General features: G+C 37.8%; 1 protein-coding gene across 2 annotated transcripts; it reads left to right on the forward strand.

The window, feature by feature from the left end:
• Positions 1-3,654: 3,654 nt before the first annotated feature.
• Positions 3,655-4,342, forward strand: LOC108038849 (cytochrome b-c1 complex subunit 6, mitochondrial). Of its 2 annotated transcripts, none has more exons than XM_017115711.1 (3): positions 3,655-3,788; positions 3,941-4,032; positions 4,088-4,342. In XM_017115711.1, the coding sequence occupies exons 2-3, from the start codon at positions 3,949-3,951 to the stop codon at positions 4,259-4,261; spliced, it is 258 nt and encodes an 85-aa protein (XP_016971200.1). In that variant the 5' UTR covers positions 3,655-3,788; positions 3,941-3,948; the 3' UTR covers positions 4,262-4,342. The 2 variants fall into 2 exon arrangements, with proteins under 2 accessions (XP_016971200.1, XP_016971201.1); XM_017115712.1 differs by having other exon boundaries at positions 3,661-3,774.
• Positions 4,343-20,013: the final 15,671 nt, after the last annotated feature.

Below are 20,013 nucleotides of genomic sequence, written 5' to 3' on the forward strand. Positions count from 1 at the left end.
AAATACTAGATTTAAGTATGCGATCTTGCAACGCAGAACAGTAGAATAAGGTATGACAACCCCAAAAACAAAAAATAAAAAAATCATCATTCGCCGAAGAACTGTGCCAGACACACGCGTGTGAAGAACTGCTAAATAAAAAAATAAATAATTAACTCCTGACAAAATTATTATTATAATCAAAAGTGGCTTTGATTATTTTTTATTTATTTGATTTTTTATTTATTTATTTTTTTATTTTGATTTTTTTATCTTTGATTAAAAAAAAAAGTGAGTGAAAACGATATTAAAAAATATACAATTGACGGCCTTAAGTGTTTTTTGAAGACTGCAGCGACCTGATTCTTTTGTGTCTTGCTCGCTCCGTGATCAAAAGATAACGCAAGAAAGGATTGGGATTGAGCTGTCCTCGCTGCCCTGAGTCGCTCCTGCCTTGCTGCTGCGTCGGTTCTGGCTTGCTGCTCCGGGTGTCTGAGATCGGACCGGCTCCACCGAGATCCTGGATGTTATGGGGACCTTCCTGCCGGGGCCGGCAAGGTGTATCGCCTACTATGTCCAGCCATATCGCCTAGCCACCTTTATCGCAGGCTCCCGGAGTTCCGCCTGGACTTTGTCGGCAAGGTGTATCGACTAGCAGGTATAACTGGGTTCTCCCTTATGGCCTAGCCATTTTTATCGCCTGACACCGCGCAATGTCTCCTTAAGCCATTTGTATGACCGTACATAAAAAAATACATTTTGGTTAAAGCCTAGTATCCAGATTGACAAACGATTACGCTAGCGTAAATCTTTAATCTTTCCAGTGTGACCAAAATTTTGAGAGTTCATCAGATTTAAGCGTGCTACGGTCGTACTGGCAATCAGCTGGGTTTGTTGACAAGCAGTTAAAATTCAAATATCGTATTTGCGGGAGAGAGCCTTTAAAAGATATAATCAAATAGCTTGGCAAGATAAGTCTGCCGGTGTACAAAAAAATTAAAAAACAATACAATTTAAATTTAACAGTTGTTTTTTTTTAATTCACTGATAATTATTTGCTAATTTAAAGTTCATAGCTGCACTTTTATTGTGTTTTTTCGTACATTCTTAACCTAAAAAACATTTTACTCTGACAAGAGGCACCCCAGATAGTATTAATGTTATTTTGTCCTCACATGTAAACTCCTGCAATCGACTTTTGCGAGTTTTTTGAGTTTTTCCCTCCATTTCGTATAATGTTCAGTGAGAAGCGCACGCCAAAAGATTAAATTTTTTAATCTTTTCGCTAGGGTTCACCCAGAGTTCATATCCCCCACCCAATATTTCCGCCGCTGTCTTTTGTTCTCTTCCTCTAATGCCACAATACATGTTAAATTGAAATTTGTTTGGTTTTTTTGCTTGTCAAGAAACCCAGCTGATTGACAGTAAGACCGTAGTACGCTCAGTTCGGATGAACTCTCCAAATTTTGGTCACACTGGAAAGATTAAAGTTTTTACGCTAACGTACTCGTTTGTCGATCTGAGTACTAGGCTAATGGAATTACGGTCTTAGTAAAATTAAAATCGGACATCTATATCATAAAGCTTCCATAGGAACATCGATACAAAATTTTATTTTGCAGTTTTTCTTGTTATTATAGTATATTATAGTAATTATTTACTATATCAGAATTACGCTATGGCTCCCATAGAAACATTGGCAAAATGCTTTGAAAATGGCGACTTTCCAGGAGAGCGTTTTAAAGGTTAGGACACTCAAAAATATAACATAAAACGCGCATTGAATGCAGGTAAATTCCACTATCCATAGCTTCGGCAGTTTTACTCGGATTAATATTTTAAAAATGTTACTTTTTCTTCTACAACGAACCGAGACACTTGTGAACTAAGGGAATATTTATATCATCAAATAAAACTTTTATAACGTTCAAGGAAACCACCCCATACTATTATTTTTGAGCTGGGCTTGGAAATTATAATTTAAGCTGCGTACCGTAGCACACTCAAATATGATGAACTCTCAAAAGTCAAATCGGAAAGATTAAAGTAATCTCTTAAAATAGATAAATCTTACGTGTTACCAAGGCGGGTAAGTCCAATTAGGAATGTACACCTAGCACATTAAGGAAGTACTTTAAAACTATTATCGTTTTTCCATTTTCAGCGCCAAAACGTTTTCTTATAAAAAATGTCCATTAGGCGAACAAAAACTGTAGGCTTATTTTGTCTTTAAAAATATATTTACATTTATTAAAGTCAAAATTATGCCCCTACTAATGAGATATTGGACATGCATATTGGACCCCTATATAATTTAATTTTTTTTGTTTTCTCGAAAACAGTCGGTTTATTTTAAAAGAAACTTTCAGAAAAGAATATTATGTCGTCTTCACACAGAGATCCATCCACCATCCGTTGAACGGATGGTCCATAAGGTTTTGCCGTTCTCCATCCAAATTTGATGGACTTTTTTATGCGATTGTTAGGCGATGTTTTTTCGGTGCAACTCTGAGTTCTTCTTCTTGGCAGTAGAAATTGGAACATTCACTAGAAAATTTAAAAAATAATGGCGGGTAACTTTTTAAAAAGGAAGGCGCCAAATCAAAAAATTATGTTTATACTTGTAATAATTAATTACTTCTCCATCCGTGTGGCAGCATTAAGAGTTGCTCCACTCTTCGCAGAATACCTTGAAGAACGAGGGTATGTCCCCAGACTTACATTTGTGGTTTACAACTTCTAATTAAATATATTTATTGCAGGTATTAGGGAATTCTTTTTGAAGGTCTTAGATGTGGACCCCAATGACAAGGAAGCCTCTGCAGCGGAAGTCAACGCTCAGGCAGCTCTGCGCCCCCTGCAAAGCGCGCAAAGGTGGACCACAAGGCCGAGGTTGTGGAGATAACGCTGGAGAAAGGCTGGAGGAGCAGCGAGCGCAGACCGAGATCATGTCATTGAACTGAGCTCGGCTGTCTGACATCCTTAACATTAAAAATAAAATTAAATATGAAATTATAATAAAACAAAAACAAACATTTCTATATAATGAACTTTATTTGTTACCATTTAGACAATATAGGGCAAAAGCGGTTCATATTTTTGCTGCAGGCTGTGAAAAATCTGTAGACATATTAGTTCGATTTGGTTGCTCACGTAGATCAGTTGCAGTCTGTTACCAATTATTATTTATAACGCTGTTGTGCTCATTTTAAATGTTGTGCAAAATGCAACGGGCTAAAATGATGAGTCACAGCTGTTCAGACCAGCTGTTATCGGATGGTAGATGGTGGATGTGCCCTGTGGGAATCGGAGTTTCACATTTGTCAAAAATCCCAACCGTTTCAGACGGATAGACTCTATGGAAAGGGGGTATTAAATTGACCCTGGATAGACTGGCTTGCATATTGGCACAATCTATGTGAAAAATCACAATCTATCCAATATGTTGAGAATCGATCTCATAAGAGCAAAAAAAAATGTTTACAGACCTTGAAATGCGCAATTCTTTTTAATAACGTGTAATTCTTTTCTTTATTTATTTCATTTCTTAATAACACACCTTAGCCGAAAAAATATAAAAACAAACGCCGTGTTCCAATCTTTACCGTTCCTCCATTGCCGCTAAGTCAGCGACGCTAATTTGACGCTGATTATTTCATGGTGCATGAGCAATGTCTTGTGATAAGGACATTACGGAGTTCATTAAATATTTGTCTCGGTTTTCTTTGTGAGTCTGGCAACGTCATTAATCAGACGTTTAATATATTGTGGTTGCATCACAGTCTTATTTTAAAGGTTATTATTAATAGGTAATTTTTTGTTATTGTATCTTTGAAAACATAGGATTTAATTTTTGACCTTCCAAATGAAATCTTTATAATTTAATTTTTTACGTCTTTATTTTAAAACCCATGCTAACTGGAATATGTTGTATTAAGAACATTTTATTTTGTGATTACAGCTTTAACTATGGCCTTCAGAAATTTGTTTTCACTTCCTGTCGTTAGAGCCGATGACGAAGAGGAGTTGGTTGATCCGCAAGCCACCCTAAGGGTAAGAAGTTTTAATTTCTTATAAGAAATATTGTTTTATATTTTTTATGCAACAGGAAAAGTGTCAAGCTAAAGGTCATATTGAATCCTTGTACAACAAGTACCAAGAGTGCAATGATCGTGTGAATGGGCGATCCAAAACAACGGAGACGTGCATGGAAGAATTGTTTGACTATGTAGCTGAATTGGATCATTGCGTTGCTCACAGTCTTTTTTCAAAACTAAAGTAACTACAAATTAAAGCATTATTATAATTAAAGCATTGATTGAAATGCCAATAAATTAGAAATTAAATAAACAAACCTCGTGGATTAGCTGTGTATTTATTATAATTATTTTACTTAGGGTTGTTGTAATATCAAACGGTGTGCATTACTTTTTCTTGAAAATTTCGTTTAATTTTTTGCGTTGCATAACATTTTAAGTTTCTGTTTATATTAATCGAACTAGATAGATGTAATATCTGTATAATCACTTACTATAAGGGAACAGTACATATGATTGATAAATCATATGCTCTATAAAATCAGCTGTAAAGCGTTAAATAGCACTCAATATAGTTTGTATAAATATCTCGAATTTTATGAACTTTTTTTAAAAAAATGAAATGGCGTTGTCCACGTTTGTAGTCAAAATAAGGAGCGAATTATGTATGATTACAAAACAATTCAAAATAGTAAAGGCAATTAATTAAACAATTTATTCGGCCATACGGTAAATGTCAGATCAATTATTTTATATTGATATTAAAGTACAACATATAAACTAAGTTTTCGCAAATTTTCTGAAAATAAAATAAATGAGCCGTTCGCAGCAAAGCTCCGTAGGCGCCTCCAAGAAAAAAGGTTTTGAGGTGAACAGCATAACTCGTTACTGGATCATCAAAAACCAAAAAAAATAGTTTTTTAGTTAATATGTTTCTAGAGGTAACTACAACTTTAAAGTCAAAAACGTGATTTTAGCCTAAAAATTCGATATGTTAAGGCAGGCTTGCACCTTGTGAAGTCAAAAAAATCAATTTTTTTTTTTTTGCAGTTTCGGATACATACATGTTTCAATTTTACTCTCCTAAAATTTAAAGTCGAAATCTCTTGAATTACGAAAGTTATCGGACGTTTGGTGGACCGGTGTCAAGCGCGTTGCCATTATAGTGAAAATTTTCAAACGCGTTTTTCTCGAAACCATGTTTTCCGAGTTGGCGGAAGTCGTACAAGCCGCAAAAATTGAGCAATCGTCATGAAATTTTTTATACATGTTCCTCAGAAGGATGTGCATGGTATAGACTAGGATCTTTTGAAAATATTAAAAATTGTTTATTTAAAAAAATAATGAGTAACGAAAAAAATTAGGAAAAAACCGATTTTTTTTTCAAAAGCTTATAATTTTTGCATTTTTTATGTTTTTTCAATTATCCTAGTTCAAGCCATGCGATCAAGTGTACAGATTAAGAATATATTCGTTTTTTGCGTTTCAGATTATTTATTAAAATTCCAAAAAATCCGCCATGAGGACGAGTTTTTCGCGGACATGCCGCCATTGTTGGGTACTCCCCCTCCCCCCTTCGCTTGGATCGCACTCAAAAAAATTGTGTAGCTTCAATAAACTGTACCCTACAACTGGCTATTTTATTCCCACACCTACTATACTTTCCAAGAAATAAATTCCAGAAAAAAATCAGGTTTTGGGCGCCAACAAGGTGCAAGCCTGCCTTAAAATGAAAAATAATAAGTAAAAAAAAAAACTCGACGTCAGTACCTGCGGATTTAGGTACAGAAATTGTGTGTAAAATTTCAAAACGATTCGTTTAGTAGATTTTGCAAAATCGTGTTCACCGACTTTGAAATTGCAACTTTTCAGGAGAGCGTTTTAAAGTTTTGGACACCGAAAAATCGCATACAAAACGAGTTAACTCACCTACGTTACACTGCCCAAAACTTCGGAAGTTTTACTCGGATGAATCTAAAATTTTTATGCAATATTCTTCAAATGTTGTGCATTCAGAAAAAAAATTTTTAAAAAGGGCCAACAAAAATGTAAATACCATACCCCCTGAAAACTAAGAAAAAATAAAAATACTGACTTTTTTTATGTCACAGCTTATTTCGTGCAAGGAACTTAATTTGAAATATATTGACTATTAAATAACTTTATACTTTGCGTGGCCTCCCTTCTATTTGTTGACATCCTTTAATCGAGTTTGCATCGAAGAAACCAACATTTCTGTGGTCTCCTTTGGAATCTTGGCCTATTCTTCCAAGAGGGCCTTTTTAAGATAATTTTTATTAGATTGTGACCTCTTGCGGATGGCCAGATCCAAAATTGCCTACAAATTTTCAATGACGTTAAGGCCTGCTGACTGGGCAGGTGGGCAGTTCCAGACAAGCCAAGTCTTCACAATTGCTGCTGAATGTTTAGGATCGTTACCCTGGTAATACCGAAAACGATCGCGTATGCTCAGTTTCTCAGTAGTTGGCAGCAGGTTTCCCTTTAATATCGTATGAACATTTTGGCCATCCTTGACCCCATCAATAAAAACGAGGTTGCCCCACCAGAAGCTGCTATACAGGTCTAAACCATAACATGACCTCGGCCATGCTTGACCGTAGCTTTTAGATGTTTGTTTTCTAGCTCCGTATTAGGGACAAGGAACAAACATTCTTCTTTTGACATACAGATTTTAAAGGAAAACCTGCTGCAAACTGCTGAGAAACCACTGTAGCTAAAAAAAGCTGAAATTATAATACCTTCTGTAGGGGTATAAAAATACGTGAATATAAAAAGTTTGAAGGGAATGGAATTTATTAAAATATTCCTTTAAGATTACGCTTTTATATTATTTGTCAAAATCGGACGACGATTTTTGTCCAAATCGGCTGCCATAAAATCTTTTTTTTTTTTTCGCGCGGAGTCCCAGTTACTTACCCGCCCAACCGACCGCGGGGCGCAGCCGTGTATCGTACGGCACGATTCGCGAGAAGATAGACGCGAGATAAGAAAATAAAGGTAAAGGTCCGGGGAAAAAGTAATAGTTAGATCAATCTTGTGCTAATGAAGCAAGTATTAATCGTTTTAGGAGCGGCAGAGAGTCAAGATTTGAGGTTACAGGAAAAAGTCTATTATAGTCATACAATAATACTCTGAAAGGCTCATGAAAGGCATAGTTAGATCTACAATGATTTAAAATTAGGGGAATATAATTTCTAGTTAATCTACTTAGCACAGAAAAGTTTAGCCGAATTATCAAGTCGGGGCAGTCAATATCACCATGTATAAGGCTATAAATAAATATAGTACCAAGCATCGTTCTACGGTTGGCTAGGGAGGGTAAATTAATCAACAGAAGTCTATTAGAATAAGAAGGTAAGTTAAGATTTGCATCTCAGTTTAGGCGCTGTAAAGCAAAAAGAAGGAAGTTTTTTTGTACAGATTCAATACGACCAATATGTATTCCGTATTGTGGTCTTCAGACGGAAGACCCATACTCCAGAATCGGACGGACTAGCGAAATAAATAAAGTTTTAGTTAAATAAGGATCATCGTATTCTTTTGACCACCTTTTATAAATCCAAGCACTCCTTTGCTTTATTAAACATGGACGAAATGTGATTCGAAAATTTTAGTTTAGGGTCCAAGAGAACGCCAAGATCGTTTACAAGAGTTATTCTATCCAAAGAGCTGCCACTTAACGTGTAAGTCGCGTATATCGGATTGGCCCGATAAAAAGTCATCAGCTTGCTCTTGGAACCGTTTAAATTTAGTAAATTATCTCGGCACCAGTTTTGAAAATTATCTAGATCGGATTGTAAGTCTAAATGGCAGAAAATATCCTTATACTGCAGGCATAACTTAACATCATCTGCGTACATAAGTACGCGAGAATGACTTATAATTAATAGAAGATCGTTAATAAATAATGTAAAAAGTAACGGACCCAAATGGCTCCCTTGTGGGACACCGGAGGTAACACGGAGAATTTTAGAAATCGAATTTTTAAAAAGGACCCTTTGTGACCCTTTCAGATAACTTGAGATCCTTTTAAGTAGATCGACTGGAAAACCTGTCAGTCAAGTTTTTGAACAAGAAGTAAGTGATTTACAGAGTCAAATGCTTTACTAAAGTCAGTGTAAATGACGTCTGTTTGAAAACTATTATTGAAAGCCCTTTATCACAAATGTAGTGAGCTCTAGAAGGTTTGTGATTGTTGATATACGTTTAATAAATCCGTGTTGACTCGGAGAAATGATTGATCTACAAAGGTGCTGCAGATGAGGAGTAATGATTTTTTCAAAAAGCTTAGGAATAGCTGACAGTATTTCTAATACTGGATTCTAACTTGTTACCTTTTTTGAAAAGAGGAATAACAAATGATTCCTTCCAAATATTTGGGAATTGGGAAGTTTCTAGAGATAAGGTAAACAACTTGTGAAGAGGTTTGCACAGGGCCTTAGCACAATACCTAAGCACGCACCCAGGAATACCATCGGGCCCTGGCGAATAAAACGGGTTTAATACGAAGAAGATCAAAAAGAAGAGAGCTTTCTGTTAAAGTAGGACAGAATATGAGGTTTGACTTGGATATGGTGTAAGAATAAGGCTGTGATGAATAATCTAAAGTAGAGTAGGTCGTTTGAAAAAATTGGGCAAATAAATCGGCTATTGCCTGATCTGTGGTTGCCGTCATGTTTTCGAACGACAGCGAGGAAGGATAAGAATTAGATTTACGCTTGGTGTTAACGAAGTTATAAAACTGTTTCGGGTCCTGAGAGAACTGGACCTTACAACGGTTCATGTAACTATTATAACACTGAGCATTAAGCACGGTAAGTGTTGACCGAGCACTTAAATATCTAGTAAAAACAGATTGAGAACCGGTATTTTTATATTTCCTAAAAAGTCTGGACTTTACATTTCTAAAGTGTGTTAACTCTTTGCTAAGCCAAGGTGATTTTTTGGAAATTGACGGATAGTACCACGGAACACAGGAATTAAAAAATGAGTTTATTGCAGTGTAAAAAACATTAACTGCCTCTGACATATTATTGCATAAGTAAATTTCAGACCAATTAAAGCCAGAAATAAAATTATTTAGGCTCAGAAAGTCTGCCTTGCTAAAACAATGTATTCGCTTGGATGATTTTTCTGATTTTTCTTCTATAACTCTACCCGTGTTAAATGAAAGTTAGATTGTAGGGTGATATGGATTTCCGGCTTTAACCAAGTTTCTGTAAACACAATAATATGAGATGGAAAGGAAAGGCTATCGGAATACAATTTAGTGAGCTTGCTACGCAAACCTCTTGCATTCTGATAGGATGGCAAAAGGCATAGAAATCGAAATGTAGTCGTTTTGTAATAACTCCAAGGGTATATAAACTTCGGCTTGCCGAAGTTAGCTTCCTTGTTTTATTTATTATAATTCCAAGATGAAGTTACAATATGTACTTTTCCCGTTGAGTCCCAAAAAATGGCTAACGTTTTATTAATTCTATACATTTAGTATTTTGGTTGTATTTTATGAGAGGAGCGTTAAATGGGATGAATAGCTGACAAGAAAACATCATAATTAACATACTTATTATTAATCTCAGCTTAGATATTCCAGATCCACCCCTTGCTACTCCTTGGGTTCGGTCGGTGTTCGTCCAATCAAAAAAAGTTCAGGGGTTAGAACGTCATTGTCAATTGTATTGTTATCTGATAAATAAAAGGGTCTTGAATTAAAAATGTCTTTCACCATTTGCTGATTTGACTTAAATGCGTGCTTTTCCCAAAAGTGCTTTTTCAAAAGTTTGCAACGCAGTGAAGGAAACATTTCCGACCCTATAAAGTATATATATGATCATATATGATATATCTTGATCAGCATCACCAGGAGAGTCGATCTAGCCATGTCCGTCTGTCCGTCCGTCTGTCCGTCCGTCCGTTTCTACGCAAACTAGACCCTCAGTTTTAAAGCTGTCTGCTTGAAACTTTCCCAAACGTGGTCTTTCTATTGCAGGTAGTATATAAGTCGGAACGAGCCGGATCGGGCGACTATATCATATAGCTGCCATATAACTGAACGATCGGAAATGCCATAACTTTGGTGTTTTTAAAATTAGGAAGTTGGGATTTTTTATGGATTTTATTTTTGGCCAATCAATCCGACCTACCAAATTTCATAAGGATCGGCCGACTATATCCAATAGCTTCCATATAACTGAACGATTTAAAGTTAGGAAGTTGAAATTTTTATTGGTTTTATTTTTGGCCAACCAATATAATTTACAGAATATTCTGCAAGGGTATATCAACTTCGGCTCCGCCCGAAGTTAGCTTTCCTTTCTTGTTTTAAAATATAATTGTTGCTAGTACATCTTTTGCCGCTAGAATGTTTAACAGACGTTGTGCATAATAGCAACTTTTTCGTTCTCTCTTATTTTCATCAATTTCTTGTTTTTCGAGCGTTTGTTCGCGATTTTTTTAACAATTTTTTTTCGTCCTAATTTTGTTAATTTTTGCTAATTTGCTTTACAATATTAATTTTAAACATGGGATATACGCATATTAAAAACCACTATAACAACTACAAGGACATAATAAACAAATTCCAGACAATATATAAAAAACAAGTAAAATTAAAAGCTGGTATTATCTTTTTGTTAAAATGTAGAAAGTCCCAGTTAATTCCAAATTTTTTAAAGAATACAACTAAATGTAATAAGCTATTTATATTTGACAATGACGCACATCCAGACATTAGAAGAGCCTTAGCTAGACATTCACATATATTCCACAAGAAAGTACTAAACATTATAATAAAACACAAACATGACTTAATGAAGGAACTAAACAAAAGGGTAAAGGAAACCAAAGAAATTCTGGAGAGGCAGTTAAACTCAGCTGACTTACAAATGTTTATGAAGAGCGAGAGAAACGTCGCGAATAAACTAACAACAACATTGAAAGAGAGACATGAGAGGAAGTATAGAAGACTACAAAAGGAACGGAATAATATATTCACGAACAACAACAAAACGAACGATTGGTTTGTCAACAAAACGAATGTGGAGTTCCCGCCAGACGTGAAAGCACTTCTTGCAAAGGGTCCAAAGTTCGCGATACCAATAGAGAAGAAGAATTTCCCTCTCTTCAAGTATATAGCGAACGGAGAGGAATTGGTGCAAACTCTTATAGGTAAAGAGCAACAAGAAGAGTCACGCACTAAATTCTCTTTACTTATTAAAGATTATATGACGTCGGTTCGGGAAAGTGCAATAGATCGCGCAATACTAGACACAGTGGGGCAGACACGAAAATTTTTAAAGGAAAATTACGAAATACTAATTTTAACTTCTGACAAAGGAAACAAGACAGTTGCTATGGACAAAGATACTTACAATCAAAAAATGAATAACATATTGGAGGAAAGGAACACATATCGGATTTTACGAAAGGATATAACATCGAAACTTCAAACAAGAAACAATGAATTAGCGGAAAATCTACTCACAAAAGGACTTATTTCACGGAGCGAAAGGAATAAGTTAGTCACGACAACGGCATTACCACCACGCATATACGGACTACCAAAAATCCACAAGGAAGGGACGCCATTAAGACCCATATGCTCATCTATAGGATCACCATCACACGGACTTTGTAAATATATGTCAAACATATTGAAGAACATCACCATAGACTCCAGCTACAACATCAAAAACTCAATAGAATTTAAAGAAAGAATCAACAACCCGTACATCTGTGATGATGAAAAATTAATATCATTTGATGTAGTCTCACTATTTCCCAGCATACCTATAGACCTTGCACTAGACGCAATTAGAGAAAAATGGACAAAAATAAAAGCACATACAAATATGCCGAAAAAAATGTTTGTGGACATAGTACAATTTTGCATACAAGACAACATATATTTTAAATTTAATGACGATATATACACACAACTAAAAGGAATGCCGATGGGATCCCCTGCTTCACCAATAATTGCAGACATAGTAATGGAAGAGCTATTAGACAACACTTTGAAAAAACTAGGACACAAACCAAGACTTTTGACGAAGTATGTGGATGATTTATTCGCAATAGTAAAAGAAGACGAAATACAAAACACACTTGACGCTTTAAACTCTTTCAATAAAAATATAAAATTCACACTGGAACAGGAAGAAGATGGAGGACTAGCATATTTGGACTCAATGGTTCACAGACAGGGGAACATTCTAAAACTAAAGTGGTATAAAAAACCAACAGCATCAGGACGAATCATAAACTTTAACTCAAAACACCCTAAAACAATGATAATCAGTACAGCGGTAGGTTGTATACAACGGATGCCATTTCGGACAACATTTTTCATGAAGAAACCAAAAATGAAATAAGACAAATTTTAAAGGACAACGACTTCCCAAACCATCTAATTAGAACTTTAATTAAAAGACACCAAAACATAGAACAAAAAACAAAATGTAGAGAACCTACACAATACATGTCCGTAACATATATACCAAGACTATCAGAACGCCTTAAAAAGTCAGAATTTTACAATAAACAAAAAATAACAATAGCACACAAGCCCAACAATACCCTACGACCAATATTCAACAAGACCAAGTCCAAAATACAAATGTTTGACAAAAACAATGTGGTATATAAAATACCATGCAATGGAGATATAAATGAAAAATGTGACAGTATATATGTAGGAACAACTAAATCCAAACTAAAAACTCGAATATCACAACACAGATCAGACTTCAAATTAAGACACCAAGATAATATACAAAAAACAGCACTTATGGCCCACAGTAAAACCAGCGGTCACTCACCAAATTTTGAAGCAACGACTATTTTGGAACAAGAACAACATTACAAAAAACGCTTCACCATAGAAATGTTACATATAACAAACACACCCACAAGCATAAGACTGAACTACAAAGCAGACGTTGGAAATTGCGCTCACATTTACAGACACTTACTTAATAACAACTAGTATTAATCTCCACGTCCGACGGTGCAGACGTGTAAAATTATGTAGGTGTAATAATTTTTAAAGCTGTGTTTTTTATTGTCTAAATTTATGTTATTTTATGTTTTTATGTTGATTATAGTTGCCCTGAAGACGGTTGCCGAAGGGCAACCGAAATATATTGGAAATAATAAAAAATAAAAATTAAAAACTTTTATTTAAAACATTTTTCAATTGTTGACCTCGAGCCGGAAAAACTCAAAAAATTTAAACATACATCAAAGGTCGCCTACAAACAAAAACACAAAATATTAATTTTATTTATTAATTTAATTAATTTTACATAAATATATTATATCTTGTAGTTTTTGTCGCCGTCCGCCTTGTCGCATGTGTTGGTGGTAATAGTTAAAATGATCAATGCCGGTTTATTTTGTAGACGTCGTAGTCTACATAGAGAGAGCAGACTACTCATGGTGCAGAACAGAGGCGGAGAGAGCCAACGCATTTGCTGAGTTATCCTTAACGATGTCGAAATCGCAGATGTGGCCACTTCTAAATACCTAGGCATCACCCTTGCAAGTCGATAGGTAAAGTTTTCCAATTGGCAAAAGGCCAACCTACGTTATTCTACACTCATTTTTTTAAATGGGTAATTTTTAGTGGGATGACCTTCAATATTGTGTGAAATAATATAATTATAAAATCTTTTACCCTAACTTGGTAAGACTTAATATTAAAAGGATTTCATTATTTTGAAAATTTTTTAAGAATACATTACGAAACTAAGTTGTTATATCCCTGTAGCTAATACAATAATTTAATATTGTATATTTCATTTATAGATATTTAAGTTAGCAAAGATAGCTTGTGGTTGTTGAAATATACTGTTTGCCCTACAATCCTGGTCCACCCGATTTTCGATCTAAAAGCTACTGAATATTGTGTTACATGTGAAATAAGGACTTACAATTGATTAAAACGTTCATATGAGACATTTGAGATATAAACTAAGAAGGTTGTCTTTTAGCAGTAAAATCAATAAATCTAAACACGACATTAAATCGCATGTCCCGTTCTAAAATGAACTGAAAAAGTTAATTACAGTGTTGATGCGGACAAAAAAATCGTTGGGACTGACCGAGAATCAAACAAGAAAAGGTCTTTTCGATTAAATTACCACCTGCACTAAGAAATGCAATAGTGATCACTATTCTTCTCTACAGGACAATGTTCAATGCAAGTCAGCAATTTCCAAGAAGCAGCCAAACGATGTCATCAAGGACTCTGCCTCAATTAAGTTGATTTGACACCATTCACACCATGGAAAAAGAAGACTAAAAAGATTGTAGCCAACTATGGGATAAATGGGCGGACCAAAAGGAGACTCATTCTAGACTGTCCAGTTTTGTCAAGCTCCTTGTTTTTGTATTTACTACTACTCTTCGGAGTATGCAAAGAAGCACACAATCAAATAAATAAATAATCATTTTTGTCCTATGAACAAAAAATTTTCTTTTTCTTTAAGCGATTTGAAGCATGTTAACTTATCTCACTAACTTAGTGGGCTTAAAAATTCGAATAACTCTTGAAATGACATTTAATTAAAATAAAACAACCATTTTCAGTCCATGCTTAGGAAACTAACATTAAATTCATATTCTGGTCTAATCTATGGCGTACGTCTGTTGGCCTGAGCAGGATATCTTTTTGCCCCGCACAGGAACGCTTGGTGCAGCGTGAGAAATATTTTTGGTGATTATATTTGGTTAGGCTTAAGTGGCCTGTACATAAAGACTAAATAAAGATATAACTTACAGATCAATTACATAGAACATTTGTGCGGAGCAAACGCGACACTGGACACCAGTTTTAAAAAAATTGTATCTCTCGCTGTCAACTGCCTAATGAAAAACGGGAGAAGCTTAAGGGGTTATATACCTTTTTTATTTTCAAAAATTCAAAAATTTGTTTTTGCTTTATCTTAAAAAACAACTCCTTGAGAACATTTCCCCAAATTTTCATCGAGATTTGAGCAGTAGAAAGAAAGTTACAGCGCTCCTAGCCGCGCGCCTCGTCCCCGCCCAAACCCAAACTTTAAACGCGAATATCTCGAAATGGTGGTTTTTGAAAAATGACTTTGCGGTGATATTAATTGGCGAACAACTTCTGAACCGATTTTCTTCAAATTTTTTTTTAAATGTTCGTAATGAATTTTATTAGTACTTGTACGATTCATTTTTCATGCAAAAATTTTTATTTCGCCGAAATAGAAATAGAAATACAAATAGTTTTGTAAGAATTCTAGCGAGCAACAATTTTTTGCTTAAAACGTTCCCGTATGCACAAAAAAAAATGATAAAAACGATCGTTCAGGTACAGGGAATTACTCTAAAATAATGAAATATTTATATATTTACGGCTTCAGTTGACCCGTTCGTCCTGGGGAATTATTATGGCAAGGCTCTTCAAAAAAAAAACTTTTCAATATTTTTTTACAAATTTTTGCATAAACATTGTCAAAAAACTAAACTTTCAGAAAATATAATCATTCATTTAATAAAAAAAATTGCTACATACATAAAAAAATCCAAACTTTCCTATTTTTTTGACAAAAAAGGTATATATGTAACCCCTTAAGGTCGAATTTACATGGACAAAAATCGAAAGACAGGCTCTGAAAAACTAAAATTACATATCGATTTTAAACCGCTGTTCAAAGCCTAGATAATAGCAAATTAATTTAGGCAGTTAAAGGTAATAGTGATTAAAGGATAGACACTCAAAAAACGAGTTACAGTTGTAATAAAATTTTCAATCCAATTAATTTAAATTATAATTTATGTTGGTTTGTATAGATCTTTTATACAATAATGTTGCTATTAGATTACTCGAGGTCATACGTTGGTTATATTTTAATTTTTTTCAATAATACAACGGTTTTTACACTTAACTGTCATCACACTCGCACTCACTGGGGAGTGAACCCGACTATGATAGGACTAGCTAGTTTTGTCTGCACGTCACCTCAGACTATTCAGCTATCTACGGGAATGGAAGTAGATCGTCAGAAACTTCTCAATGTTACGATCAGAGAAGAATTTTTTGTAATTGTGAGTTGCCAACTTCATTAAATTATAATTTTAATAAACATTCAACATTCCGGTCCCGTAGAAGGCTTACAGAGCTTAGCCAAGTTAGAGGGGCAAATTGTTCTCTTGGAACTTAACAAGCTTAAAAATCGCGCAAATGCGATTGCCTTTGCTGCCGTCTGGAATGCATTTTTGCGGCCGCGAAAGCAGGCCCTGCTTAAATACATAATTTGGGGATGAGCATAGTTTTGGAATATCTGTAGGATATAAAGAAGAATTGTAAACAAAATGTAATTGAATTGATTCAGTTGACCGTGAGGAACCGTAATCATGGTTCAGAAATGCCGTTTTCCTGACAATCTGGATTGGATACATATCTGTATCTCAGAAATTTTAATTTTAATTTTAACAAAAACAAAGCTAACTTCGGGCGGAGCCGAAGTTGATATACCCTTGCAGAATATTCTGTAAATTATATTCTCCAAAATTATTCATATGATGCATTCTTAATACTCATAAAAAATTCCAAGTTCCTAACTTTAAAAACACCAAAGTTATGGCATTTCCGATCGTTCAGTTATATGGCAGCTATAGGACATAGTCGATCCCGGCCGTACCGACTTATATGCTGCGTGCAAAGGAAAGAAAGGTGTGTGCAAAGTTTCAATTCGATATCTTTAAAACTGAGAGACTAGTTCGCGTAGAAACAGACAGACGGACAGACAGACGAACAGACGGACATGCTTATATCAACTCAGAACGTGATCCTGATCAAGAATATATTATATATACTTTATAGGGTCGGAGATGTCTCCTTCACTGCGTTGCACACTTTTGACCAAAATTATAATACCTGAAGAGTTGGGGCGTCGGGGGTGTTCGTCGTTTGGGGGCAGCTTCGTCGGACGTTGCGGCTGTTGCACGTAGCCGGACAAGCTGTGGAATAGAAGGTGAAAAACACTCGACGATCGCGGTGCGCAAGAAAAAGAACAAATGAAACTCGTGGGACTTTTCGTGTTATAGCGCGGACCGGCCGGGCGATGTATTTCAGTAATGAGACAATGAAAGACTAACTTAAGCCTAATTGAGCGCTGCGTTTCAAAGCGCAGTGGAGAGATTCCGGGAGCGGGAAGGCAGGAGAGCCTGGAATCGCAAGCGTCCAGTGCGGGAGAGCGGGAGAGCCTGGAGTCGCGAGCATCCAGTGCGGGCGAGTAGGCATTCGCTACGAGCGAAGCGCGGGCAGTTTAAAAGAGGGGAGAGCGGCGTAAACATTCCGCCCTCCTTGCAATCGCTAGCGTTGCAAAAGAAAAAAAAACCACTCCTGTCGTCTAGGCTTGACTGCAGGCGCCGGACAGGATCCACCCGAATGCGCTCCTCTGGGCCACTGGGAGTCCCTCGTCGACCAAATGGAAGCCCGGTCGGATGACCTTGGCGTAGACATCCGCACCCAGGACTACAGAGATGGTTGCCGGCAAGTAGAAGCGTTTGTCGACCAACGTGAGATCCCCGTATCTCCCGACCACGGTGTCCGAGAGCTCTCGGATGGGGGTGCGGATGCGGACGTTCGGCTCCACTTTCAAGACCACCTCTAGCTTGAAGCCGTTGTCGCACTTCGACCGAATTGTCGCCGTGCAGATGCTCTCGTCGCCGACGGTCGTAGTCGGCAAGCGGAACGCGGACGCCAATGATGCGTCGATGCAGCTCGTCGGCGTACACGGGTCGATGAGGGCGGCCGTGTCGAAGGTCTTCAGCCCGGTCTCCAAAGTGACCATGGCCGTCGGCAGGACATTCACGCTGTGCCGTTGAAGGATGGACGCAAGTGACGGAGCCGGTGCCGAGGAGGCTGAGCGCGGCGGAGAGGCAAGCGCTCTGCGAGTTGGCGGATCTTGCCGGCGCGAGCGCTGCTGAGAAGCGGCGGATGCCGAGCGCCTTGCCGGGGCTAGCGCTTGGCGAGTTGGCGGAGTCTGCCGGCGCGAACGCTGTTGATTAGTCGACGGCAGGGGACGCTCGTGCATATGGAGGAGCGTGTGGTGCTTCCCGTTGCACGTTTTGCATTTGTCGCCACTGCGACAACTCCCGTCGGAGTGCTCGTGGGCGAGACAATTTGAACAGTACTTATTAATAAGCACTGCCCGAAGCCGCTTCTCTGCGCTCAGCTTTAGGAACCTCTGGCACTTTCGAAGCGGATGGATTCCACGGCAGACTCGGCATCGGTAGGAATGTATACCTCGAGTACGTCTGCTTTCCAATGCCTGAGCGCTGCGTGGACGAGGAACCATGATGTGATCTGGTAGGGAGTAATGGATAAAAAAAGATGATTTGAAACTGCTTAGATGGCGAGGATTGTTGGGGAATTATGTGGAGGATGTTGGTTGAGGAAGACGGTTGGAGTGTTCTCCTGGCAGAAGAACCACCTTGGTCACAGGACGCTTGATAATCCTGCGTGCCGTGAGAATGCTGACGACACGGACATTGCCGTCAGCCCCCGGAAAGACAGAGTCGGTTCTGCCAAGGCGCCACTCATTCGAGGGCAGATTGTCCTCCTTGACGACTACCATGTCGCCAACGCGGAGATTTGCGGTCGGGGACTGCTTGTGGAGCTCTTTGAGATACTCCTCTTTCCATCGAGCTTGGAATTGTTGATGGAGCGGCTTTAAGTGTTGCCACCGATTCACAATGGACTTTGAATCCCCTTTTAATTCGGGTTCCACTATGGACAGGAGAGGTCCGCCGACTAGAAAATGCCCTGGTGTCAACGCTAAGAGATCAGTGGGATCTTCAGACATAGGAGATAGCGGTCTGGAATTTAGACAAGCTTCAATTTTCGCTAGGAGGGTTGAAAGTTCTTCAAAAGTGTACTTTCGAGTAGCGGTGGACTTGTAAAACAAGGTTTTGAAGCTTTTGACACCCGCTTCCCACAGGCCTCCCATATGGGGTGCCCCCGGAGGAATGAATTGCCAGTTGAGCTGCTGATGACTATACGCATCAGTCACAGACTCTTTTACGGCTTGTAGAAAATCTCGGGAGAGCAGGGTGGCAGCGCCGACAAAGGTTTTCCTATTGTCGGACTGCACTTGACGGGGACAACCTCTTCTGGATACGAACCGAGCGAAAGCGGCGAGAAATTTCTCGGTCGTCAGATCAGATGTAGGCTCTAGATGGATGGCCTTTTTAGAGAAACACACGAAAACCAACACATACCCTTTTGTAATTAGGCAAGCTCTGCCTGTGTAATTTTTTATGTCGAAAGGGCCAGCGTAGTCCATCCCTGTGTACGTGAATGGCCGGGAAAAAGAAACTCGCTCTTTCGGAAAACTTCCCATCATCTGAACTTGCAATCGCTTCTTATGGATAACGCAGACCTTGCAGGAGTTAATAACGGCCTTTACCAAGTTCTTTATTTTCGGAACCCAGTATCTTGACCGGGTGAGACGTACGACTAACTGGTTACCTCCGTGCAACGTTATGAGATGCGTAAAGTTTACCAGATGTCGAGAGAGTGCACATTCGTACGGGAGGATTATAGGATGTCGTTCATCATATCGCAAATTTTCGGAGGCCGTTATTCGGTCGCACGCCCTTATAAGCCCTTTCTCATCTAGAAAGGGGTTCAAGGAGAGGATGGAACTGGTCGCGGACACAGGACGCTTTTGACTCAAGCAGCGATATTCATTAGCAAAATATCTGCGCTGAGTGCTAATGACCATGAGCCGTTCAGCGGCGACAAGTTCTTGGGCTTCTAGATGGACTTCCGGAATCGGCGACTGTTTCCTACATCGCTGGACAAAACCGTGGACATACGCAAGGACCCGTAAAGCTCTATTTAACTTGGAAAAGCGATCAAGGATGTCTTCTGTCGGAATGGACGCAACATGGGCCTTGACAGGACGCCTTTCCACTTCGGTCACTTGTAAGTCGG

The sequence above is a fragment of the Drosophila rhopaloa genome, unplaced genomic scaffold, assembly GCF_018152115.1.
Source record: "Drosophila rhopaloa isolate 14029-0021.01 unplaced genomic scaffold, ASM1815211v1 contig_155, whole genome shotgun sequence".
Classification (NCBI taxonomy): domain Eukaryota; kingdom Metazoa; phylum Arthropoda; class Insecta; order Diptera; family Drosophilidae; genus Drosophila; species Drosophila rhopaloa.

What these genes read in the sequence shown, in the direction of transcription:
- LOC108038849 (XM_017115711.1), top strand. Translation starts at nt 3,949, where the DNA reads ATGGCCTTCAGAAATTTGTTTTCACTTCCTGTCGTTAGAGCCGATGAC. An exon ending in ATCCGCAAGCCACCCTAAGG is followed by an intron (nt 4,033 to 4,087) that starts GTAAGAAGTTTT and finishes TTTATGCAACAG; the next exon opens with GAAAAGTGTCAAGCTAAAGG.